Source organism: Nelusetta ayraudi, unplaced genomic scaffold (genome assembly GCF_046127955.1).
Source record: "Nelusetta ayraudi isolate G7.1 ecotype Tasmania unplaced genomic scaffold, CSIRO-AGI_Nayr_v1 ptg000074l, whole genome shotgun sequence".
NCBI lineage: Eukaryota > Metazoa > Chordata > Actinopteri > Tetraodontiformes > Monacanthidae > Nelusetta > Nelusetta ayraudi.
In genome coordinates, this window is record NW_027466124.1 from 959,993 (window position 1) to 986,456 (window position 26,464).

Consider the following 26,464-nt stretch of genomic DNA (forward strand, 5'->3'; position numbering starts at 1 on the left):
TCAGAATGCGTCTCGGTACTGCTAATACTCACAGGGATGCGTCCTTCATTGAAGTGCGCAAAACTTTTCTTCAGCTCTGTGTCCAGAACCTTCTGTGGAACCACGATGAACCTCGGCAGGCTGACAGGAAACAGACAGAAGAAGCGAAACGTGAGGATTATTCTTATTTTATCAAACGGTGCTTTAAAACTTTCCTCCCGCTTGGACGGATGTGAATTTTACCTGGTGGACATCTCAAAGCGGTCGTTGACCGAGCTGACTCTCCACCCCGAAGCCCCGCACCTCTCCAGTTCCTGCTCCCAGTCCGAAACCGACTCGCACCAGTTCATGTGGGAGTCCCGCCGACGGTTGCTAAGGAACTGCTTCATCTCTGGAGGCAGAGTGATTCAAAGGCGTCACGTGTTACATATCTGGGTGTCAGGGGGTGCCAGAGCAGCTCTGATGCTTTTTGGTGTGAAAACACAGGAACAAGTACACTACTGCTGTACCAGTTCAGCAGCTAATGGGAAGATTCTGTGTTTTTTTTTGGTTTTTTTCAAACTCTATACACATATTGGAAGAATTTCATTACTAAAACAAGAGAAAACAGGGCTAACCACATGGAATGTCTATAAAATCCCTTGGCTTTATTTCACAAAGGGCCAATCGACAACATTTGGAAAAGGGAACCACACATGAAGAGACCGGACAAACCTTCTGCCTATTGCATTGAATAGCCTTCAGTGGCAGCTTGTTGCACGTTGTGTCCTGTTCAAACGGTGGCAGCATGCTAACCGCTTTCGCATTAGCTTGGCTCACAACCATCCTGTTCAGGTGCCAACAAAACTTAAAAAGTACAGTGCTGCCTGGCGAAGATGGAGGTTAACGTCCCAGCTAGGCCACCCCACAGCCGCACACACTTGACCTCTCAGGGAGAGGTGAACTGAGGGTCATTCAACCTGAATTATTCATTTATCAGCTGACAAGTGTCACTCACGGCCTGATTAGCCCCGTATAGCCCTGACATAGCATAATGTATTGAATAGACGGGGTCACGTTGCTGTGCTGAAGGCTGCGGCGAGGCCTGGCTGCAGCTGGTATAATTTAGCTGAGGCCCGCTGAGTCATTGTGACTGGAATGTTTTCATCATGTGTGAAAAGTCTTTTCTTTACTTCGTCTTGCTCGCTCTACTTCTTAGAGAGTGTGTGCAAAAATGCACAGCTGTGGATATCAGCCCATGGTGATGTCCCAGGTTTCACAGGTTTAATGGGGACCTTTAAATTCAACCACAGGCTGGTGCTGAGCATGCTGTGGAACTGTGGTCTCTTACTGGAGGTGCCGGGTGAACAGGAAGACAGAGAAGATTCAGGCCACACACACACACACACACACACACACACACACACACACACACACACACACACACACACACACACACACACACACACACACACACACACACACACACACACACACACACACACCACATGACTAAGATATTCACGCTGCTCTCCTGATCTGCGTGGGCTTTTCCATCACACTTCCACTGAGCTGTTTTTTTTAGATGCATATTCATCGCCGCAAGGCAAAAAAAAACACCAGAAACTAAACTGAATGATGGCCAGAGTTACTGATAAACTACAACATGTAACTTAATGATGTAATGAGTCTAAAAATATGTTAAAAATATATCTTTCTTTTTTTATATCTCAGGGACAAATCAGGATTTTTCAGCATTTTAAGGAGGTTTGATGGAGCTAAACAGCACCACAGGAAACGCAGCATTTTGCGCAAAATAAAGTTAGCTTGAAAATATGCAATAATTCAAATCCTACACTGCTACCATACACCAACTTCTTTGTAGTCACTGAGCTTTAACTTGAGTACTTCCCATGGGTTCCATTCGTCTTCCAAAAGGGACCAAACTCCTCCCTGTTGGACAACTTTCACGGCCTCAGACAAGCTTTGTCATCTTCCAGGAATTGGGAGAGTGTTGCTCACCTACACTCCCCAGGGCGGCGTTCTGGAATGACAGCACGGACCCTGGTTTGGGCGGCTGGTAGGTCTTGGCGATGGTGTACGTCATCTGAGGAGAGACTTTTAGCATCAGCACGCCGAGTGGGATCATCTGCACAGATGGGAATCACTACGACGACAGAGGACATCACGACGTGGACACGCACCTCCAGGACTTGTGTGTCCGGAGTGAGGCGATCAAACAGGAAGCAGATCACACGCATGTCTCTGCAGTACAGCACCAGCTCCTCCGGGGTGAACTTCAGAGAGGAGTTTGGAGTCACCAGCTTGGTTCTGTTTGGGCCCACTGCAGAAAGAGACGAGGACGAGGACGAGGACATCATCAGCCCAAAACAACAAGCTCAGGTGGTTGCTGTTGCACTAATGAGTGTGCACTCTCTGATTGTCACACATGAGTGACAAACCAAGAGCACGAGCCTCCAGCTTCTCCGTGAGGTGACAGATTTTCCGACCTCTGCTGCCATTTGGAGTGTGACTCGTCTGCATGCAGCACAGTGACTCAGTTCTTTATTAAAACCACCTGAGTGCATGTGGAAGGACTTTATTAGTGCAACACAAATGAGAAAGTTGCTCCTTCATTCTCTGTGGAGGCACTGAAAGCAGAGATGCTCTGACTGACTGCCCGCCGATCACTGTTAGCTAATATTCAATCCAACTGTTGGCTTTAAATAAATGAGGTTAGACAGATGGAATTTAAAACGGTTTAGCAGGAACAACATATTCTCTGCACTGTCTCATGTCAGTGTTTTCCAAAGCATATCTTTCTCCTTACAACTCACCAACACATGACAGATATCAAAAAAATAAAATAAAATTGAAAAGATTAACCAATAAAAGCTGGAGTCGGCGCTTGAAACAGAAACACGTTGCAAACAGTCCACCTTGTAGCAAAAGACCTTTGTGATTGGTGTCACATGATCAGCTTCGTGATCTTGTTGTGATGCAACAAAAAGCAAGTCCTCGAGGGTTCGGCACAGCTCTTAAAAAAATATAATAATACCTCAAAGAATGCAAAGCTTTACTCACCCACCACCACCTTCTCGATGGAGGCCAAAGCCACATCGTGATCCCCCAGGAGCACCGGGTCTGCATTGTCCTGCGTGACGAGGAGAAAACAACATGTGAGAGGGCGGATTTAGTTTTGAACCGTCCAACAGCTGTGCAGAGGGACTCACATCCGGCTTGGGGCTGTCCTGAGGCACGAAGGCCACTCTGAAGTGGGTGCAGAAGAGGGTCCCGGACAGCCAGCCTCTTCCTTCCCGTGCACTCAGCTTCTTCCTCACCATGACGGCCCTCTGCAGCACGCACTCGCCTGGCGGAGGGAAGAAGACGTAGGCAGGCGGCAGGATTTTTAATGCGACACAAGTCGGGGATCACACTCATTATGGGTCACTTCGGGGTTGTGTGAGGGGTCGGGGGGGGGTTAAGTGCTTCATGGAGTTCAACTTGGCCGAGCATTCAGAGGCTCGGATGCATAACAGGAAGAATACTGACAGTGAGGAAGTTCACCGGGGTGGCTGGCAGTGGGTGCAACAAACACCTTGAAACAACAACAACAACACACATCCTCCAGTTGTTGCCTACAGTGGTGATTTCTCAGGTCAGGAAGGAAGAAGAAGGAAAGGGGGGGGGGGGGGGGGGAAAGCCTGCCATCGTACAAATAAGTTATAAATAACGGCTTGTTTATAGCTTCATGTCTGCAACAAAGACAGAAACAAGATCTCAAACACAAAGGAATAAAATAAACCTCCTGAAACAAAATGATTTATTCTTCTAAAATTGGAGTGTGTATGTATGACTGTATAAAAGCACTGTAGGCGGTTTAAAACAGATTCTGATGTTTTCGCTATTAACTAACACTGATGTAATTCCTGGGTCACACAGAACCCTACGTAAAATACACTTCTTTTAAATCACTATTTTAAAAAATGATACCCATTCTATTTTATACATATTTTTCAAATCTTCTTAAGTCATGTGACCCAACTCTCCACTTGCTGTCCTGTTATCCCTAATCCTGAATGTTAGCGACTCTTTCAAGTATGAATATTTTCATGGGAAAAACAGCACTCTCAACATTTACACCAGAACTCACACACACGCTTGCACATGCACAGAGGTGAGACGGGACTTTTATTGCAGCCTCCTTCAGGGGAACAAAACCTGGGTCAGTGAGACTGTGGGTTTCTATGGAAACAGAGTGCAGGATTGGGTAAATGCGGAAGAAAAAAAGGGCCTTTTTTTTGTCCATAGTGATGGGAGTATTTTGGCACATGGCAGGGCCAGTGTTTTCATTTTCGCTCAGAGCTTTTCGTGAAATTACAAGGAAGGACCCGGTAACTTTTAGCGGAAAAGTGGAAGCACCAAATTCCTTCACTGCTGCTGCTGCTGCTGCACCAGAGCCCAGCCGCCGCAGAAAACAGCTCCTCTGTTGCTTGAGGAATGTTTTCCAAAGCACAGAAAAACCAAAGAAAAAAGGAAAACAAAGCAGATGAAAGACTTTGTTTACGCTGCGGGAGGAAGAACGCAGTGTCCTAGCCTGACAACGGCATGGTTTCTCTGCCTGAGACGAGCTCCAGTGGTTGGGTGTTGCTCTGTGATGACGCTCGTGCTCGAGCCACTAAAAAAAACCCACACAGTAAAACTAAAGTCTTCTCAATTAAACTCGACTGAGCCGGATCCAGTCGCGGAGGCTCGCTGCGCTTCGAGAGAAACACAAATAAACACGTGTTGAGAGCTCGTATTTTACAGGGACAATTTGTGGCTTTGCATGCCTGCCTCTAAGAACACCCCTCCCCAGGGTGTACCACCGACCAGAAACATTCCTGCAAGCCTGGAGATTTGAGAGCATAGAGGGGAAAAAAAGCAGAGGAAGACACAGAACCGACAGCATGTCGGGGTCGTTTCACTTTATGCAGTGATGCTTTGTCCTGGCAGGTGCTTCAACTGGAGGTGAGCAGTGGGACGAGAGGAAGAGTTCATGTCGTGCTTGTTCTGCAAGCAAAAAGTTCATCTCAAACAAACAAATAAAATCCTCATCATCAAATCTATTTTTTTTTTTTATCTTCAGTTGTTACTTATTTTCCCTTTAAATCCTAAAAATCATAACAAGTGCCATAATTGACCTGTTTTGCAAATGCAAACAGGATTTTAACGGAGAACCGCAGACAATATTTTGCAACCACAAAATTTGGAAGCAACAGCGCACAATATTTGTTTTCCTTCTTGCCTTCCACCGTGGGCGTGGCTTAGAAAGCAAAACACAGTCGCAGCTGTGAGGACGATAAAAACAAAGCATTTTAAGGTTTTATTGAAACCTTTTTTTTTTGCCTTTTAGATTTACTGCATGAGAAAAGGCTGCATGTTTTTTGGAACACTGAAAGTGAGCAATGATTTTATGAGCAGGTCCTCACATGCAACCACTTTAGAAATGTGGGAGAGGTAGCACCAACATAGAGAGACGTAATCAGGGTTTCACTTGCATCAGGCTGTATTCAAAAGCACAGGATTCTTCTCAGGATGTTGATGTTTGAATTTTCTTTTTCCTTCTCACTCGTCTCCGACTGCCAGCTGTTGATGCGGTCGCCGAGACGGACGTGAGCTGAGGACGAGCGCCTGGGAGCCGCCTGGGAAAATGCAGCCTGCAGGCTGGCAGGGTCTCATCCACCTCCGCTCCTTTTCCTCAACATTTGCTCCTCGTTTCCATCCATTCCGAAACTCGTGCAAAGACAAAAGATCTCTCTGGCTTCCGCACCACGAACTGGAACCAGTGACATTTGGAGAAACTTCATCTGCGTTTTCACCACATGTTGGTTTCATCAGGGGGAAAACAAAGCGAGATGCGTACTGAGCTCAGAGAGCAGGGACTGACGCGATGCAGCAGATACAAAGCAAGTCATACAGGGAGTATTTTCCTCTGCAGATTAAACTGTGTCTTCAGGTCTGTGAATGTGTTCAGGTTGGTGCAAAAGTGATGGGGAGGGGGTGGGGGGTATTTTCCAATACGGACAATATCTCCAGTGTCCTGCCACTCAGCCTTTTGATCCCGCAGTAACACGAGAGCGTACGAGAGAAAGAATCGCTGTGTTGCTCCGCGGGGGGGTCGTGACCTCTGGGCACGCTCGTGTGAATGGACAGTAGGGCCCCTCCTCTGAAGGCAGCACAGAGGAAGGTACATGATCTACCTATGGACCGCTGCGGCTCTAATCCCGATCCTTCTGCCCTCCCGCAGGCCAGCTCGGTTACGGCGGCGGCGCGTCGCCCCCGTGTCACACGAGACGGCTGCGGACTCCGGGCTCTTGACCGTTAACTACTGCCGCAACGAGACACGTCTGCGAGCAGCAGTCTGAATTTCTTATGCTGATGGGACAGATGAAGGGGAGAGTCTTCAGCTGCGAGCAGGGCCGAAACAAAAGCCTTGGCAGGCGGCCGGACGTCTGGGATTTAAACGGCCTGGCTTGTCCAATCAGCATCCTTTGAGATGCTGAAGAGGTGGACAGGATTCAGCTGAGACAAAGACAGGAAGACGCTGCTGCTGCTGTTGCTGCTGCTGCTGCTGTTGTTGCTGCTGCTGCTGTTGCTGCTGCTGCTGTTGCTGCTACTGCACTGCTACTTCTGCTGCAGCTGGTGCTGCTGCTGCTGCTGTTGCTGCTGCTGCTGCTGCTACTGCACTGCTACTTCTGCTGCGGCTGGTGCTGCTGCTGTTGCTGCTGCTGCTACTGCTACTGCTACTGCACTGCTACTTCTGCTGCAGCTGGTGCTGCTACTGCTGCTGGTGCTGCTGCTACTACTGCACTGCTACTTCTGCTGCGGCTGCTGCTGCTGCTGCTGCTGCTGTTGCTGCTACTGCTACTGCTGCTACTGCACTGCTACTTCTGCTGCGGCTGGTGCTGCTACTGCTGCTGGTGCTGCTGCTACTGGTGCTGCCGCTGCTACTACTGCTGCTACTGCTGCTGCTGCTGCTACTGCACTGCTACTTCTGCTGCAGCTGGTGCTGCTACTGCTGCTGCTACTGCTGCTGGTGCTGCTGGTACTGGTGCTGCCGCTGCTACTACTGCTGCTACTGCTGCTGCTGCTGCTACTGCACTGCTACTTCTGCTGCAGCTGGTGCTGCTACTACTGCTGCTACTGCTGCTGGTGCTGCTGCTACTGGTGCTGCCGCTGCTACTACTGCTGCTACTGCTGCTGCTGCTGCTAGCTTGTAGACAACTGTGGCTGTGCAGCGCGGATGCTGCCACGAGGTCAGTTTGATCAGAACGACAGTAAAGGATTTTTCTCTGCTCTCGACAAGCTTTGGAGACAATGGCGTCCTCACCCACAATGAATTGCGGCAGAGGTCACAAATTGGTTTTCCATGCAGGAAGTGCTGCCTCTTGCAACGAAATGGAGCTTTGCATGAATGAAAAAATATATGCTACATGTACCAGTCAAAAGAGTAATACAAAGTACAACAAACAGCAATACAGGCAACTCAACAAATATAACCCACCCAAATATGAACCAACTTCCAAATAGACATGTGAAATAAAGCCTGCTGATTTAGGAAACATTCTATCGAGTTATGAGGTCAAAAGGAAATTGTGTTATACGCATGGGGATTAGAAATAATCTAGACGGGTGATCACACAGCCAAAGGATTTCAGTTCCTATAATCCGAACAAAAAATCCTCCTCTGTTGCTGTAAATAAATGCAGCCTTTTGCATAGCAGCCTTAACGGTTCACTAAGAGGAACTAATTTCCAGTTTACAGAGGCGACCGCAGAGGCCCAGTTCGGAAGAAGAGACGGTGATTCCAGCGGATCCGCGTAGGAGCGCTGCCAAAAGCACATCTTTCTTCTGAATCCCCGTTTAAATATGAGACAGGAAAGCTGCTGCACGTCTACTCTGCCCAGCGGAGCAGGAGTGAAGAGGAAGATGGATTGTGGAGACGGGAGACGACACCGGCGGGGTGTAGAAAATACGAAGAGTAAGGCCGGACCGCTACGTTTCACAGTAAAACGTTAAGAGCTAAGAATAGCATCTCAGAGCGTGTTGTCAGGGTCTGGCTGAAGCTGAAGTGATTTATAGCACAGTGGATAAAAAAAAAACAACCTCAGAGGCAGCTCATCATGGATGCGTGTGCATGTGTGTGCAGTATGCTTCTTCAGGAGATCTTCCATGTTGCAGATAGACAAAAACCCAACTAATTTGGAAAAGAAGCATCTCTCCATCAAATTCACATAAAATTGCAAAAACATTCACCAAAGATTTTCCCGTCTCCGGTGAAGATTGTCTGCTCAGCTGTCACGCTAATGCAAATCTCCCGCAGGATGTTGAGTCTATGGGATTATGAAAAGACCAGAGGAATTGCTGTGCACCAAACATTTCTTCAAACTTGCCCCATCAGTCAACAAATCACCCGCAAGGACTGACTCTGGTAAACCAAGTTGCACAAACTGCTGTAGCTTGTTCAAAAAAAGTTAGAGAAAACTCTTTTTGAACACTCGTTTCAACAATAAATAATAAGTCGGAAATCTTGCATATTGCTCATCCTTAAAAGCTTTATTCCGTCATTTCTTTTCAGACACTTTAGCATTGTGGAAGAACTCTGCATACTTTTAGTCGTGACAAAAGGCATGAAGGTTCGACTGCAAGCGCCATGAAGGGGCTTCAAAGGAAGATGAAGAACATAAAGTTGAGTAAATAGTTGGGAGACCAGTGTGGATGCTGCGGTAGCTGAAGTCGAGGGGCAATCTTTCACATTGTAAGAAGGATGAAGAGCAGCGCTGGCGGCTCATCTCTGCTCTGCCGCTGATTGAGTTTGGCAAGAGTTCAGTTATAAACCCTGCGGTGCGTCGCAGCTCAGCAGGGGGCAGCGACGAGCACAGAGTGCTGCAGCCTGCACAAGTCACAATCCTGGAGCCATTACCAACCGCTTCAAAGATCTCCTCAGTGGAATTGGGGATTATTCGATCCATCACCTCACATTAGTTTTCACTGATTTAAAAGAAAACAAAAACAACAAAAAAAAAACACTGAATCCATCACAACTGTCCACAGAAACCTCTCATCATATCTCCCGACAGCAGATGTTTGCCCATCCTCAAGGCCAAACACCTGCTGCAACATTCCGGGTCCAGCTGCTGCCACGGACGCAATGTGGAAATTCCAAGACCAAGCAGCAGCAGCAGCAGCAGCAGCAGCAGCAGGAGTTTTCTGCCTAGCTTGTGCCGACCGTCAGCGTTTGGCCTCGTGCCGGAGCCAAACAGCAGCAGTAAAGTGAAGGTCATGCTGTGCTGTTGTTTTATTATTTAGAGCCTTTGAAGGTTTCGTGCGGCCGAGCACTGAGCTCGTTTTTTGGACTGCAGCGGCTTGAATCTCTGCAGCTTTTATTTATAACCTTGTCAAAGGAATTTTTCAAACATGTGAGATTCTTGGAATCGTCAATAGCGAAGGATTAGGTAGTACAAAGAAAAGGAATGCAAAATATGATTTTTTTTTTTTTTTTTTTAAAGAAAAAAAACCCTCACACGCTGCCGATACAGATAAGATAAACAGGTTCATAACCTGCTTTATGTATTTCACAGGATTTTTCTCCCACGTGCATGGAAATGCACATGGACAATGGCTTCTAAAATCGGACCAAGGGGCCAGAGCAGGAGCAGATGGACGGAGTGTTTTGGTGACCCACCTCATAGGAGGAAAAATAATATATATCATGGGATATGTAGAAAACATGTGCTTTGATGTCAATTTAAAATGAACAAAGCATTACAACAACATACAGTATGTGTCTTTGAAACCCCAGGTTATTTTGCCCTTTATTGAAATGACTCTTTGAAAAAAATGGATGAAATACAGCAATTTATTACTACTATTACCATCACTATTAATATAATTTCTTCAATTTCTGCAAGCTGGATCAAAAAGTTTAATGGGCCGCGTATGGCCCCCGGGACCTTAGTTTGCCCATGCCTGGTCTAAACCTTTGTGGAACTTGCACTGTGCAATGCAATTTTTTTTTTTTTTAAGAAGTGTGAAGCATTTTTTGACCCCTGACTCGGCAACGCAGGTTGCACCACACAATTGGATTTCAATGTCATTAGCTGCCACTTGATTTGCATCTACTGCTATTTAGAAGTGATGCATCCAAGCAAGTCAAAAGTCTAAAACATATATATATACACACCATTTTACATAACACGGTCACGGTCTTACCTGGAAGGCAGCGGAGCCCAAACACGTCTCGACTCCGTGCGTTCATGCCGCTCTGACTCAGCATCCTCTCCTGCAAGAGAAGAGAATCCACAGACAACTTTTATTGCCGCCTTTTAATGCTTTGTGCTTTTAGCAACTTGACAAATTGATCTCTGGAGTCTGGGCAGTCTTGAAAACTGTTTTCCACCTATTTGTTTTTTTCTAACGAGACAAAGAAGAAAACAAAGGACAGATAAGATGCTGGAGTTTGTTTGGTCCCTGCACTCCACAGATGTTTGTTTCAAAGGATCACGATCCACTCCTGACCAACTCTCTGAGGTTTAGTCTGAAATTCTCTCTCACACCAGACCAAACAGCCGGAGCTCCCTATCGCTTTGTTTTCATCTCAACGTGCCCCCGCCTGCTCCTTCTCCTTTCGGATTTGTCACAGCAGACTTTATTTAACCGCACAACGGCCGCCGTGATTCTTATTTTGCACGCCGCCGCTTGGTCCCCCTCTTCCCGCGCAGCGGTAAGCAAAGTTCTCCGGACCGGAGCTCCTTCTGCAGGGAGAAGCCGAGGCCACAGACGTTACTATAATTGGGGCTGCGGGCTCACTGGCGCATGTGCTTCCACTTAAGCCCTGCTACCAAACGCCTCCCCTCTCCCCTCCGCGAAGACCGTTTACATTTATCGGCCTGAAATTTGAGAGGTCGATTTGATTACACAGGTGGCAAAGAAAGCTGTGCAGGGAAACAAAGTTATGGCGCCACATTTTGAGAAAACTATACATTGTCCAACCTCCGGGCTCTCTTTTTGCCAGCGGTTGTGGGCTCAGAGGAAAAAAACCATGAAAAGAAAAAAACAGCTGCTTTGTTTAAAGCACCAGCCACTTCTCTCAGAGTCAGCAAGGAAGTGTGAGCGCCAAACAATGACTCTAGTCAGTAGCAGCCCCGGCGTGGCGCTGACAATTCTGCAGCGTTGGGAAATTTGCATTGACTGAGAAAAAGAAAAAAAAAAAAACAAACTCTGTGCCCCCTGCTGGAAAAAGAGGGAGTGTTTAACAAAGAGGACCTTTGGCCCCCTGAAAAGGCAGTAAAAATCGCACCTATTCACAGCCGCCTGTGTCCTTTGTGTGGATGACAGGAACAGAAATCCGTGCAACGTTTTCTCTCAGTTTCTAAATCTGGCTATTTGGCAATACTGGATATATTATTTGCAGGGTGTGCTGGATGGAGACCCGTGATGAAAAGGAAGCATATGTAACACACATTTACCGTCGGCCAACTCAAACATCTGCATTTGGAGCTGGTGGAGCCGCCAGTAGCGCCGAGTCGGCTCTGACCCACTTATCTATGAGATCATTTTCTATGAGGCGGTTCAAGTTTAAGCAATATTACAAAAAAAAAGACCGGAGAAAACAACGCGGCACGACACAAAATGATTTCAGGAGACTGGGCTTCTGCCTGCCAAAGGCACTGTTGGGTTTTTTTTTTCAACCATCTGGCTTTAAAAAGTTTTATACGTTCCATGAGTCGCTTCATAGAAACCCACAGGAAAAACACACAGCCATATTCTGATCCGTCACTCCCCCTTTAACATCAAAGGCAAGTTTTCAGATATTGATCTTTTTTTTCTTTTTTTGGGGGGAGTGGGGGGGTTGATTGTAGAGTGAGCGTCTGGTGTGGCTGACGGACACAAGGTGAAGTTTGACCGGCGTTCCAGCTCAGGCCGGGCTGGCGTGCATTTCTTTGGATGAGAGGCGGCGCTGAGGAGGTGGAGTCTGAGTTGGTGTGCAGACGTCCGTCACTCGCTGATGACAGAAAAGGAAAATGTTTGGGTGTAAACCTGACTAAGACCTTTGCCATGGTATCAGACTCACTCGTCAACAAATATCACATTTCAGGACCATGTGTTTCTTTTAGATTCGCTGGCATTTTGCATTTTCTTCCTGTAGCTGCAGCAGGGTCGCTCCCACTGTCTCTTTCTCTTTCTCTCTCTCTCTCTCTCTCTCTCTCTGTTTGCCCCATTTTTTGCCTCCTCTGCTCCTGCTCCTTCTCCCCCTCCCTCCCTCCCTCCCTCCATCCTGGGGGACAGAAGCCAAGGCTTATTGCATTTTCCATTGCTCATGGCTTCCTTGTGCCACTGCAACCCGACTTGTGCAGTAAACGTGCTTGTTGCAGCGTCTCTGAACACATTTCTCAGTCCCTCTCTAGAATGACGGAACACACAGCCGCTGTAAACACGTCAGAGGGGGACACACCGGTGGGGTTAGCCGGTGAAATTTAAAGGCAGGGCTGTACGCTCATTTTTTTTTTTTTTAAGTGGTATCACTCATGCTAGCAAGTTAAAACATTTTAGTAGTACAAATAAAAATGTTGTAGCACACCCGGGTGGACAGTTAGTTAACATGTTTATTGTGATATTAATTTGAATAGTAAGTGTTGAATTGAGTCTGTGTCTATGTGGCACTGCGATGAACTGGCGACTTGTCCAGGGTGTCACCCTGCCTTCGCCCTAAGACAGCTGGGATAGGCTCCAGCAGACCCCCGTGACCCTGAGCTCAGGACGAAGCGGGTATGGAAAATGAATGAATGAAAGTGTTGAATTGAGATGTATAGTATACACGTAGAACTACAACTCCCATGGAGCAGTTTTACCAACAATGGACGGTTACTTGTATAAGTCAAAATAATACAAGTAATATGTTTATGATGCCTGCCTCAATCGCTCAATCAATCACTCAATCGCTAATGTGCGAGTGGATGCAAATTTCTCTTTGCACAGGATGAGTTTTATTCGCAAATGCGACGAAAACTGTTGCGCTGTACAGCCCTTAAAGGTCCCATTTCGTGCAAGTTCACTTTACCAACCAAGTTACCAAAGCAATAATCTGTGTCTCCACCCTGTCAGTGAGCACTGGAGTGGAGAATAAAGTCTATCCCTCTGTGGCATCACTGAGGGGGATCAAACATCTTCAAGGTCAGTGACAACAACTCCCTTGCTAGCTTGTTTTGCTCTCCATTCAAACATGTGGAAGATCCATCGAAGCATCCGTTTTACATAGTTGAAGAGTTAAACACCCAGCGCTTTACTAGGACGCTGTAAAAAGAGGGCTAAGGGTGCCGTTTTCTGGAGATCTGCTGAACTTCTGAGATCATTTATCTTGTGAGGCCGCTCCACTGCAGTGAAGGGTGAAAAAAGATAAAACGTTGTCTTATGAGCATAATCTGAGAACAGTGTGTGTGTGTGTGTGTGTGTGTGTGTGCGTGCGCAGAGGTCTGCTTTGCGTGACGCCTGTAAAACACACATTAGCTTTAGAGCGGCAGCTCGACACTCGCAGCGGCTGACCGCAGGGTCCCTTCGCTTCACACTGCGTCTGTCATTTCCTCCCCTGCAGAGCCACAGCCATAAAGCATTGTCGAGCAGCTTCGCTGGAAAAACAAGGAGGGGAGGCCGTCGAGCTAAATCAGGCTCACTTTGAAGCGTTTCCTGTCAGGGGACTCTGAATCGAGTCACATCACATCCTTACTTGACGACTCGGATCACTCAGACTCTTTTAAAAGAAGATTTAAAAAAAAAAAAAAAATTTTACATCTATTCTTGTGCTGAGAAAAACAAATGTTCTTGAATATTTGGAATAACTGCTTGGATATTAGCAGTTTACAGTGGAATCAATGGAAAAACAACTGACTTTCATCTAATGCTGCCTTTTCTTTGCCTTGATCAGCGAGAGAAGATAAAAAATACTTACTGACAAGGAGGGTAAAAAGAATAAGTTAATCTTTCATAAACCAGGAATTCACCAGCTGTAAATATTCATGGATTTCTGCGACACACTGAGCATCCAGCTTTTAACCCACTTCCTGTAAAATGCCTGGAGACACGAGTGCAGCTCTCGTGTCACAACGCTCGATTCTGAGAGGAATCTTGCCAAATCCAAGGCGCTGTGTCAAGTCAGCGGCCCACAATACCCCGTGATCCACCAGGAAGTCCATTACTGGCGATGGGCGCAACAGCAGCAACATTTTTTTTTTTTTTTCATTAATATCCTCGTTATCAGAATGGAGAAGTAAAAAATATTCAGCTGAGTGGTGAAACATCTCTTGCCACAGTCATATCTCCTCTCCATTGTGATACAATCCAATTGCACGAACAGCTGCGGCCAGTTGCTGATGCATTTGACTTTTGACATTCTGAAATGATTAGTCACATCCCTTTTCTATCGTAATTCATCATCATAATAATAACCTTTAAAAGCTAACTTGTTCACGGATGACACGTGGTTCAATATGTTTATGCAATGCTGGATTTGCAGGGAGGAAAGAAAGGCTCAAAGGTCAAGTGCAGCCAAAGAAAACCTTTGTTGACTGTGTAGTCACACTAGTGTGTAGTCATGTTGACTGGGTAATCATGTAATGACTGGGCGTACGCTGTACACTGTTATGTAGAGATTCAAAGATTCAAAGTGAGTCTGTGTGACGTCACAAGAAACACACTGACTGACTTCACGTTTGCGCTGCTGCGCGGGTGAAAACAGTAAAAAGTCTGTGGACTGTGGCGAGCTCATGGAGCGTGGCAGCAACACATGAAGCAGACAACAAAGGCCACGGAGCTCCTGCGACGACCAACCCCAACATCATCTTGCACCTCCTTCCTCTTTCCTGCCAAACAGCAGCAAAACAAACCACTGAGCTATCAGCTCGTCTTCTGCTGCGTGCTCCTGTCGACGGCGTGCCAGACGGCCGATCATATCAAACCACGTTTTTAAAATAAGCGACGGAGGCCCCGGTTGTTTGTCAGCCACATCGTTCTGTCAATATAGTACCACGTGTCTGACGCCCACAGGAGGCGGCGTGTGGCCGCCAAAAGGCAGGATTTCCTCCGGCACACCTGCACCTCTGCGGCCGCCACGCTCTGCTGAGCAGCGACAGGCTGCGTCGCTCCGGCAGCTCACTGACAGACAATTTTATGTCTCTTCTCCCGATGGCTGGAACCCCCGTGAGTGAGATTATCACAGCACAGCGCACCACAATCCAGTACTTTTCAAGTGAATAGAGCCGCTGGTTAATTATCATCCGACGGCAGATCGATGTGGCCCCCTAACAGGCCTATAAATCTCCGGCGGAGTCGAGAAGACTCCATTGTTTTGCTGCGTTTGCGCGGTGAAGCTGCAGCAGCTCGGAGGCAGGCGGTTAAATGTCAGGTCCAGCTCCTGTGGGAGTGGGTGTGGGCGCTTTGATCCACACGCTATCACGTTTGGATCTTCAGCCTCTATAAATAAAGCTAAAACGGTCCCTCCTTTGGCATTTCTGTGTTGCATCCGTGGAGCTCTGTGCTCCTTTCACGGCCAGAGCTTCAAAGCTGGCTGGCAGATGCAGATAGAGTCAACTGCAGCGAGGGGGCACAGCCAAAACAAGCCTAAATAATCCAGCAAACCGGGCATAGAAATACTCATGGACAGAAGCATGTGAGGCTGGGTGCAGCGGGGTTTTTTTTTTTTTTTTCATAATCTGCCCCAGGTGTTTTCACTGTCGAGCGAAAATGTAAAAATCCAGGCGAAAGATGCAAAAATCTCTACAAAACACATCAAAGGGAGAACAAAGAGCGGCACTGAGGGCTTTTCTCAGCAGACGACACTGTTTGGATTTAGTCTGGAGAGGTTTTGGCAGGAATCCTGGTAGCAACAGGGCGGTGATGTCATGGCCAATCAGGGCTAATCAAAACGATCCATCTGATGGTGACGAGCTCCCACCTTGGAAACTGTGCCACAACTTTCCAAACAATTCCTGCGAGCTCTTCACCAGATGGACATGAGAGATGAAATCCAAGGGGTTTGGAAAATGTTCAGTCTCGCGTCCCACATTATATCAAACGAGCTCGACGTGATGAAAAAAAAAAGGTTTGAGTTAAATCTTGTTTACAATATAATGATCAAAACGTTCAGCCATCTGGTCCACATTCAGACCAGGACTGGAGTCAGCTTCCAAACCGGTCTCAACACGTTCTCGTTATGTGTGCATGAGTGTGTGTATGTGTGTGTGTGTGTGTGTGGGTGGGTGTGTGGGTGGGTGGCCTATGTGCATAATATATACACAGCCTACTACATGGCATTACCATATCTTACACACAACCACGGTGCACACGTGAGATTCCATCAGCAGGGGGTGCTACGATGATTTCTGGCCCTATTGGAATTCAAGTCACTCCCGTCTCCCAGCTGCTGTCTCCATGGTGACAGCCAGATGTTGTGCAGCGCCACATCAATCCTCCCACCTTTGCTCAAGACGCACGGCCCCCCTGGGGCGGTGCGGCGGCATCTGTTAACGTTTCCCCCCTGCGGCCGCTGAAAATAACCAACCAGACGGCACCGGGAGGCTGTTCCTAAAGCACCGAGCAGCTCTGCACACGTTCGCGAGCTGCCTCCAGGCACACGCACTATAGCACCATCTATCACACTAATGAGTCCATCTGCTCTCCGCGGCTCTCAGGTGCTCCTCAAGGGAACCTACAGGTCCAGTATCTCGCCCGTCAGTTAAGACGTGAGTTATCTTTTAGAGCTCCCATATTTTGCGAAATGTGTTCACTTTCATTGTTTCCCGGAAGCAAATGAGAAAAGCCCACATTTTACTCGCCTCGCTTGGCCGAATTTGCATGAAAGTCTGCACTTAAATACGCAGTTGTGGAAACCAGCCCTTCATGATGTCACAAACAGCACTGATGGGCAGCCAGCTGTTCCAGGTTACCGTCTGCCCGAGACCACCTTGTTTTCATCCCCTTTCAGAAGATGCAACAATAGCATTGCTTTTAGCAGGAGGGTAAAACCTTGTGCTTTTGTCTGCACTCTGTTGGTCTTGCACTAGAATAGGAGACCTTTAAAGGACTGCAAAGTCTGCGAGTTGGTGGCGTAGCTGACCGCGAAGAGTTAAGCGGCACACAGTTCCCCTGTAGGTGCTTATCATCCACGCTACTGTGCCCCGTCACTCAAGGGCAAACCAAAGAAGTGATTAAGATTCACAGCCACCTCGCCTGCCTTATTCAACAAGGCACAGAGACACCGTGCCAGTGATTACACATCTCCCCCGATATCCAGGAGGAGGAGGAGGGAAACAGCAACCTTGAGGTTGTCGTTCCAAACCTCAGCATAAAAAAAGAAGCTTGCAGTAACGGCCAAGGATATGGTCGCCCTGGGGGAGCCCGCACACCTCTGAGGGTGTCAACCAGAACAACTGTTAACTGGACAGATATCGATTGCTCCCGACTGAATACTGGCTTGTTTCCTGCATCTGGACACTGGCTGCCTGCTGGTCCTTTAGCACATGACGACGAGGACCCAGTGAAGAATAGCTGGTTTAGCCATGCTAATGTGGGTCCTAAACAAACTCATACTCAAACATGACATTAGACCTGCGATGGGCTTAGTTGGTTACAGTCACAGCAATTCATGAAACAAAAATAAATGAAGGGGGGGGGGGGGGATTCTAAACATGAATGAACTGAAAGTCAACTGTAAAAACAAAGAAAGAAAACCAGACTGATGCTTTAAATGGAGCAGCAACAGTGGTGGATGTGAACTGTGGTTTGAAAGGATTGTTCAGGCTGAGGACAGTATTTATAAGCACAACAGAGGATTCCACTGAACACCTATCCATCTTGTAGCAGGGGAAATCATATCATTTTATTCTCAGGCACAATTAGCATCCCCCCCCCCCCCCCCCAACCGGCTGTTTGAAAGCACCCTAATCACAGGTGTGGAAGAGCGACGTGCACTTTCACTTCACACGGCAGGCTAGCATCCCTGAGCTCGGACCAACATCTGAGGGCTTACCTTGATATCTGGCAGCATTTGTCGCACTTTGAACGTGGTTTTGGATCCGGTCAGCATTTTTGTCCACTTGGTTATAGCTCCTTATTTTTTTTCCCCCCCCCGACAAAGACGACAGCTTAACTCAACTTAAAACTGTTTAAGTAGCACAAAAACCGAGGGTGACTGAGAAAAAAAATACTAGAAGTAAATAAAAGAAAAGCGCGCCGTTTAATTTAAGCTAGCGGTCGCGAGGGTTTTAGTTTTTTCTTCGTCTTTTTCACATTAAACGAAACAAAAACAAAAAAAAGCTTGAGGGGAAAGTTCCGTGAAGAAATGGGGGGAAAAGAAGAAAGCTCCCGAGTCCAGTAACGGTTAGCCCGTGTCACCGACTGCCGAGGTGTTCAGAGAGGACAAGCCGACTATTGTCACTCTTCTCATCGCTCTCGGCGCTGGCAGCATCCGCGACGCGACCAAACACAAACGCACGCGTCCCCACACCAAACTCAAACAGTCGGCCGACTATTAATAACGACTGCTCGTCACCGACTGGAGGAGGAGATGAGTGTGCTCGCCGTTACCGCTGTTTTCCTTCCCTCCACCAGAAGCTCCGTGTTTGTTTATTCCCTCGCCATAGTGAGACGCGCACACTGGTCGGTGGGGAGAAAGAGGAGGGGGGGAAAAAAAGGTAGAAGAAGTGCAGCGGCGGAGCTTCTTAAAGGGCCAGTACATCTGGAGTAGTTCCTGGAGCGGTTCTGGAAACCTCCGGCTCTCAGGGTTAATCTAATCTAATTGCTGTGATCGGTCACTGGAACCCACTTACCGCAGAAAACAACGGGGTTCTGTTGAAACATTCCTAAATTTAAAAATAAATAAAAAATAAATACTTATTCCCATAGGTTAAGGTCATGATCTTAGTCCTTGACCTCACACCTAGACAAGACATAATCTCTCCCCATCCATTTTCTGTCACCGCCTATCCCGCACTCAGGATCGCAAGAGTACTGGAGCCTATCCCAGTTGTAAAAGGGCTAAGGTACTGTAAAATCTGTACAAGTGACCCGTTTTAGTGCAACATCGTGGTGCCTTGTGGTGAGAAGCCACACGCTGCACTGTTTAAATTCTTGCCATTCTTAGCTCTGTGGAAAATTGTTGGGGGGGGGGGGGGGGGGGACTAGTATCATTGCAGCATCCACCCCGGATCTCAACTCAAAACACTGAGGGTTTTATGCAGAACAGAATGTAAGTGAGTTTAAAACAGAACTATCAGAATATCATTGTTGATATTTAATGAACCCACAAACTTTACCTGTATTTCTGTTCTTTTTGCAGGCCTGTCTGAGGGGGGTTGACTCCTCTGCTCTCGCATCAAACCTTTTTGTGAGGGGGAGGATTAAAACAAACTCCCAACAACTTTCTCCTTGTATGCAAAATTCCAACTCCTTGTGAGAGTGGCAGAGAGGTTTCGGGTAATCCTGAGCGACAGCTCGTCCCGCTGAACAGGTGAGGAGACTGCGTCCTTGTGAGCTACAATAGAGAGAGGTCTAGATTTTTGACCACATGGGAAACTCTTCAATATTACATGAGCGTCTCCAGTTTCTCCGATACATAAAACAGCCACACACACAGCAGCCTGCATCGTCTGAGCTGCAGTTATTCAGCTGTGCACAATGCAGCAAGGTTAGACAAATGCATAGATATGCATGTGCAAAATGTTGTTAATTTGTCTTGCGCTGGATGATGGAATTACAAAGTATCTCAGTCTTGATGAAAATGTAAACCAATTGATGAGTAAATTCCTTCAAAATAGACATTTTTGAGTCTCGGCTGTTCAGAATAAAGTAAATAAACATTTTGTCATCAAGTGGGGCCAAGCGTTTAAGTGATCTGTCAACGACAGTTCATTTATTTATTAAAACAAGTAATTGCTCATTTATAGCATACGTTTTTTTTTTAAGAAGGAAACTTAGTCTTCTTCTTTATTTAACAAACTGTTTAAATTCTTATTTCAAACGGCCGCTGCTCAGCGCCGTGGGAATAATCTGCAGTACTTTGTGCCCTCTATGTGCCAATATGAGCAACTGCATTTATGAAAGATAAAACCCCAAAACAGAAGGCGGGCCAACCCACGTTTTTATGCAAGAAAAGAAAGGGAGCATAGCCTTTGTGAAATACAATGAGAATTTATTCAAACGGTGCAAAAAAATATTAATTATAATAATAATAAACTAATAACAACAACATAAAATCTGATGTTCTTTCTATCCAGATTGCACTGTCACACAGCCTAAGCGCTCTCCTCCCAAACAAACAAACAAAAAATAAACCCCTATTAAAACCATAAAAAAACAAACAAAACATTGAAAATACCAGGACAAGTAAAACGAGCTGAAATAATGCACAAAAGAAAAATTTGGTAAAATGGGTCGCCATTTACATGCAACTGTTCCAGTTCCATGCAACACGAAGTATTCCATGTTAATGTCACTGATGATGCATATATCTGTCCGCACAGAAATTACAGTGTTGTACAATATATAAAAAATATATATATATGTCAGATCGGCTGTGTCACAAAACTAATTTTGAGCCATTTCTCTTCAGGTTTGGAGGAAAGGAGCCAGGCCGCCATGTTCCTAATATTTTCCTCTTATCATAGCAACAATGGGTGGTCAAAAAAAAAAAAACAACAACTTACAAATAAAAAAAAAAAGAAGACACATAACCCGACTAGTCGCCATGTGAGAAAGAACATCCTAAAATGTTGTAACTAAACATTCCACAAGGAAACCTAGGAAGTTTTTAATTTTACTATAAATATATATTCTCGGATGGCGTTTCATCCAGTGAGCAAATTAGTCGAGAACACCAGAGACCTGCCAGAGTTGCCTCCTGACCAAAAATGTCACTTTCTGCAAAACACAAGAGTCCCCTCCTCCGAACGCACCTGCTAGCCAACGATATACATTCTTACCCTTTTAAAAACACTGTAAAACTTTGGGCTTACAAAAATAACTCGGAACATATTTGTACAACCTCTCGATGTTTACTTTTTATTAAATCTAAATACAAAAACGTATTTGAGTTTCTCATGTGTCTGAGGCGTTTCCTTTCTTTCATTTCGGAAAATACGGATAAATTAAAAAAAGGTTTTTCTTATTTTCTTTTCTTTTTTTTTTTAATTTTGGGGCGGGAGAAAGTTTTGCACACATGCACATTCTTGACGACAAGCATCGCCTTCCCTGCTGTGAGGGAGCACTTCGAGGGCTTTGTCTGTATTAAATATGCAAATTGAATACACATGTCAACACACAAAACACAGCAAATTTTTCTTTTTGGGAGATAGCATCAGAGAGTAGTGTTTTTACTGTCATTACAATTCTAGTGTAACTTTAAATGCACAGCGAACAAAGTCATTTCATCCTTCAGCAGCGACAAATAAAATAATATTCTGCAGTTGAGAGTTAAATTAGCGTTACTGAGTCAAAAACAAGTCATACTAAAAATTTGTCCTTATAGTGTGTAAAAACATGAGAGTCAAGGCCAATTACCAGGTCAAAATAAAAGAAACAAAATACAAGACTGCCCTCAACTGGGCAAGGCAGTGAACTGCATACTAAATTGTGCTTTTCTAACTTAAATATCAAAGAACAGTTTCAATCAAAAAGAGCAGAGCAATTCCACACAGAGGCTCATTGTTAGGGGCGAAAAAAACAACTTCTTAAGTGTCAATAAGCATTTTTCACATTAGTAAAAAAAAAAAAAAAAAAAAAAAAAGCTGAATTTAACTTTCATGGAAGACTACATTTCACCGCTAACTGAACATAATTTATTTTTCTCCTTGCTGCCTCGAAAGCCTCATTTCCGAAAGAAGAGAATTGAATTTTGAGCAAGCAGCGTCAGATGCTGAGGGACACAAAGCGAGCGCAAACGTCTGAGGTCACACAACGGGATCGCAATGCCATGAGGACGAATGCAGAAAAAGGCAACTAGGAAACAGATTGAGACGGCGGCATCGAGCGCTGCAGCTCCGCGGTAACCGGATCCTGAAGAGAGAGAGAGAGAGAGAGAGAGAAAAAAAAACGCCTCTCGCCCGCAGCCTTGACTTTCCCCTGAACGAGTGTGTGGCGAGAGTCTGCAGGCCGACGGAGGACAACAGTCGGGCCACTTGAAAGCAACGAAAAGACGAGATTTTCGGGAACCATGGATGTCAGGAAAGTGCTTGATTTTTTTTTTTTTTTTCTTTGTGCAAAAAAACAGACAGACGCGACTGGATCTGGAGGGACAGACGCTGCGGAGTGACAACTCGCCTCCAGTAGGCGACCCGGACAACAGCATCTTCATCGAACCTTTGGTGTGACGATAAGAACTGGCTGACATCCGTCGACAGAGTGACTAAACCCGATGGTGGCCGACTCCCTCTGCATATGGCAGGGAGGGACCCTAACCCGAACCCTGCAGACGTTGCTTTGTTTTGCTTTCAGAAGCTTAAAAAACGTAAATAACTTATTGTCTAAAAATCCCCCCAAAAACGAACGCATCACCCATGCTGCACGTTACGCAGGCGACACTTGTCTCTAAGAGTCTGTTGTGCTTGATGTGAGCGTTCCGACGATGAAAGTGTGTAGTATTGCAGGTCTGCTTGGGCGACGAGAACGAGACGCCTCAGTAACGACCGTTGTTAGGTGTGGAGGAAGACCTGACTGGGTGAAAAAACTGAAAAAAAAAAAAATCTGAAAGAATTCCACTCTGGCTCCTGACTCGGAGTATTCGACGTTATATCCAATCAGGCTATAGTACAGTACAATATGTAGTGCTATGTTATACTATGTTCACCTGCATCCCAAATCTTCAAAATGTTTCATCATCCACGTTCGTGGATGTGCACGGACTCGTCGCCTGACCAACTGACGTGCAAGAGCGGCAGTGGGCAGAGCGGCGGCGACCTTGAAGCGTTTGCATTACTGAAGTGTTGATCCGACGCGCGAGACCTGTCAGTCGCACATCCCGTAGTGTAAGGTCAGAGGTCGCAGAGGAGCATCGCAACCTTTTCTGCCTTCTTTCACCTCCCCTTGTGACTCAAGAGTGCCACACGAGTGTGCGCACTAGTGCGTTGTGATGTGTGGCGCCCGCGATACACATTCTCGACACTAGGGGGAGAGAGTGGCCAGCCGTTAAAACCCTCATGAGAAAACGGCTTCCAAACGGTGAAATGTAACAGAAGTATGGTTTCGTTAACCCCCCCCCACCGGCGGAACCTGTGACCCCTGGAGGTCGACGACCATGTGGGATGATTCTGCAGCCGCCCCGGCCCTGTGCTGGCCTTGCCGGGCGTTGGCTGTTGTACCGGGTGAGGTGGGGCGCAGCTAAGAAGAAGTATTCATATGCAGGAGGTGGCTCGTTTGGCCTCGTTTCTTATTTTTCTCTCGCAGACACTGACCCAAGACGACTGGTAGGTACTCATTTCTATTTTCACTGGGGACAGACAAAGAAAAAAAAAGAAAAAAAAAAAAAAAAAAAAAGGCCACTCAAAAGCAAAAGTGAAGCTTTCCTTCCTTCAGAACCTGTGGATGGCCACCTCCGGCTCCCTCTTCTTCAGCTCTTCCCGATAGCAGTAAGAGCAGTAGTTACACGTCTCTGGGTGTCCGTAGTAGGTGCAGGTGGGCGTCCGACAGCGGCTGGACGGCAGGCTGCTCAGGCCGCCGGCGCTGCCCAGCGAGTAGTGTCTGACCGGGGGGGGCCCGCTGCGGCAGTCCACGCCGCTGGTGGGCCGCGAGTCCAGGAAGCCGTTGTGGTAGCTCCCCCCGGAGGGCTCCGCCCCCGGGTAGTCCGGCGGGTCGAACTTGGGCGGGTAGGAGGGGGCGAGGCGGGAGGGGCTGAGGGAGGAGGGGCCGTGAGAGTTGCTGTACGGGTGGGGGGCCGCGGGGGCCTGCGTGGCGGGGCAGTGGCGGGGCAGGGTGGCGTAGGAGGGCAGACCTGGGTAGGAGGCGGCCGAGGAGGAGCCGCCGGCCAGCTGCCGGCGGGGGTCCATGTAGCCGTGCACGTGTAGGTGCGCGTTGAGGGGGGACATGGCGGCGGCGGTGGGGGGCGGCGGCTGGTCGATGAAGGAGGGCCGGGGGATGGGCACCACGGCCGAGTACATGGAGGGGCTGAGCGGGGCGGGCTGGAGCGGGCCGAAGGAGGGCGGCGAGCTCTCCTGCAGCTGCAGCTCCTCCTTGGGCTCGTACGGCCGGTAGGTCGACTCCGGCCCACCGCCGCCCACCACCACCACGCCTCCTCCGACGCCGCTCACCACCTCCTTCTTCTGCGGCGCCGGGACGCCGTTGGCCACGCCCTTGCGCTCGACGTCGCGCCGCTGCTGCTCCTGCTCGCCGCGGAAGCGCTCCTCGGCGTCGCTGAGGTAGCGCTGGATCATCTCCTCCTGGAAGGGCTGCCGGTTGCTGGTGGTGAGCAGGCCGGCGAAGACCAGCTTCCTCTCGCCCTGCATGGCCGCCCGCAGGATGCCCAGGCTGACCTTGACCTCGGCACTGTACTTGTAGGTGTCGCTCTCCAGGCTGCTGCCGCCGCTGCTGCTCATGCTGCTGCCCGTGCCGTTGAGGCGCTCGCTGCCCGACGAGGGAGAGCCCTTGCCCGAGTCCTCGGAGGTGTGGGCGGAAGGCGAGCTGTCCTTGCTGCCCTTCCTGCCCCGGAAGGAGCCCTTCTTCTTCTCGCCGCCCTCCTGCTTGACGCCACCGGCGCCGGCGGCTTTGCCCGTCATCAGCCCGCCCACGTTCTTCTTCAGCTTGCTGCCCAGGCTCTTGCCGAAGCTGCCCAGCTTGTTGGCCACCGAGTCGGCCCGTTTCTTGTCCTTCTCCTTGTCTTTGTCCTTCTTGCTCTTGTCCTTCCCCGCCGTCCCCGTCCCGCTGCTGGACGAACTGGATGAGGAGGAGGAGCTGTTCTTGGCCAGCGAGCCGCCGCCGTTCACCGTGGCGCCCGAGGAGGTTGTGGTGGTGGTGGTGGTGGTGGCGTCGCCGTTGCCGTTGGAGCTGCTGCTGACCGACTCCTTGTCTGACTCTCCCGAGTCGGGAGGGGTGCGAGCATCCTCCCCCGCTGATGCTGTGGGTGACTCGGGCTGGGCCAGAGGGGCTTGCTACAGGGACACACAGCAGAAGTACAAGATGAGGAGAAGGAAACTGGGCCATAATGCATCACAGGCCAGTAAACTTAGCCGTGCCGACAGCTACATTACTCAGATTTCGACATCTAACCTCCCAGTCACAGCGTTTTCAATTTATCTCCTAACACCGCAGTGGATTCCACCATCAGTCAGCTTCAATCACGGATAAAGATAATGGATATAGAAGCATGAAAAGCAACTGCTTCAAGTTGCCCTGATAAACCACAGAAGAACAGAACTCATTAATGAATTAATGATTAAAATTTTCCCATTTAAGACAAAAAGTGTTTATTTTTTTCAGTCCGAGTTATCATTTATGCTTTACTTTGGACTGATTTTGGCAGGAGCGACGCCACACTACACCAAATCTGATTGGTCCTCCTGAGCATGTTGGACAAACACCTCCTGATCGCCTTCCAGGTCCTCCCTGTCTATTCAGATTCCCTTTCAACTGGCTCTTTACCAGTCCAAGCATTTAAGAAAGGTTCCATCACACCCAGAAAGTTGATATTATGGAGGTGTTGTTCTGTTTAAATCCAAAACTGGAGGTAAGACTTCCATCACATACAAGGGAAAGAATGAGAGCCTGCAGAAAATGTGAGAGAAATGAGTCAGAGCTGTTATGTTGGGTTGCTGTTTTTTTTGTTTGTTTTTTTCAGACCCATTATTAAAAAAAACCCAACAACAAATGACTCAAATTCTAAATGTCGTGTCACATCCATGACAGAGTGTCTGTAAATAAAGACTGCTATATTTAGAAATGCCATGACCTACAGGACAATATTCTGGTTCTGGTCTGACTGAAACAAGGGCCGGTTACAAAACCCCCTCACCCCTCAGAGACAAATGACCAGCGGCACTGTCGTCCTCGCACACAAATAGAACCGGCATGTGAATTCCAACTTATCAAACCGGGACACAAACGCCTCCAGAGTCACCGGTGTGTGCAGCTGATGCGGTGAGTGAACTGACTGCGGCGATGGATCAGCAACAAGGGCAATTTCCATCACAATTAGCGACAACTGGAGGTGGCACACTGTGACTTTATGAATGAGGCATGTTGTTTTGTTGTCACACGTTTTTGCCTTCCTCATGAATGTAATTAATTACCTGCAAGCAGCTTCAGCAACACAATTAAAGTGCTGAAAAATGAATCAGGGCAGCGATATACAGCAGTGTGTGCGACAAGCTGGAAAATAATTGACTAATCTGCTCACTGGTGTCTAAACTTGCTGCTGCTGCAGAGGCAGTGTGGGCAGAAAGCAGAAGACAAAATAAAACCTTTTTTTCCCCCCTGCTTGTTTTAGCTCAGC

General features: G+C 47.6%; 2 protein-coding genes across 6 annotated transcripts in view; both read right to left on the reverse strand.

Annotated features, from left to right (window-relative positions):
• The window catches only part of mtmr11 (myotubularin related protein 11), a 28,784-nt gene extending 10,113 nt beyond the window's left edge, over positions 1-18,671 (reverse strand). For 2 of the 4 annotated variants that reach the window (XR_012928793.1, XM_076043337.1), the window contains exons 1-8: positions 18,020-18,670; positions 10,213-10,282; positions 3,192-3,328; positions 3,043-3,112; positions 2,163-2,302; positions 1,981-2,065; positions 223-370; positions 33-120 (exon numbers count right to left, since the gene is read on the reverse strand). Coding sequence is in view for 2 of the 4 variants with exons in the window: in XM_076043337.1 (XP_075899452.1) it covers positions 33-120; positions 223-370; positions 1,981-2,065; positions 2,163-2,302; positions 3,043-3,112; positions 3,192-3,328; positions 10,213-10,282; positions 18,020-18,076 (795 nt within the window). In the remaining 2 variants the exon portion in view is untranslated. Of the gene's footprint in view, positions 1-32; positions 121-222; positions 371-1,980; positions 2,066-2,162; positions 2,303-3,042; positions 3,113-3,191; positions 3,329-10,212; positions 10,283-18,019 lie in introns of all 4 variants that reach the window. The other 2 variants (XR_012928792.1, XM_076043338.1) reach the window with 2 other exon arrangements.
• Positions 18,672-20,158: 1,487 nt separating this feature from the next.
• otud7b (OTU deubiquitinase 7B) overlaps positions 20,159-26,464 on the reverse strand; it is a 30,129-nt gene continuing 23,823 nt past the window's right edge. For both annotated transcript variants that reach the window (XM_076043323.1, XM_076043324.1), the window contains one exon: positions 20,159-25,124. In XM_076043323.1, coding sequence (XP_075899438.1) covers positions 23,553-25,124 — 1,572 coding nt within the window. In that variant the 3' untranslated portion in view covers positions 20,159-23,552. The remainder of the gene's footprint in view (positions 25,125-26,464) is intronic.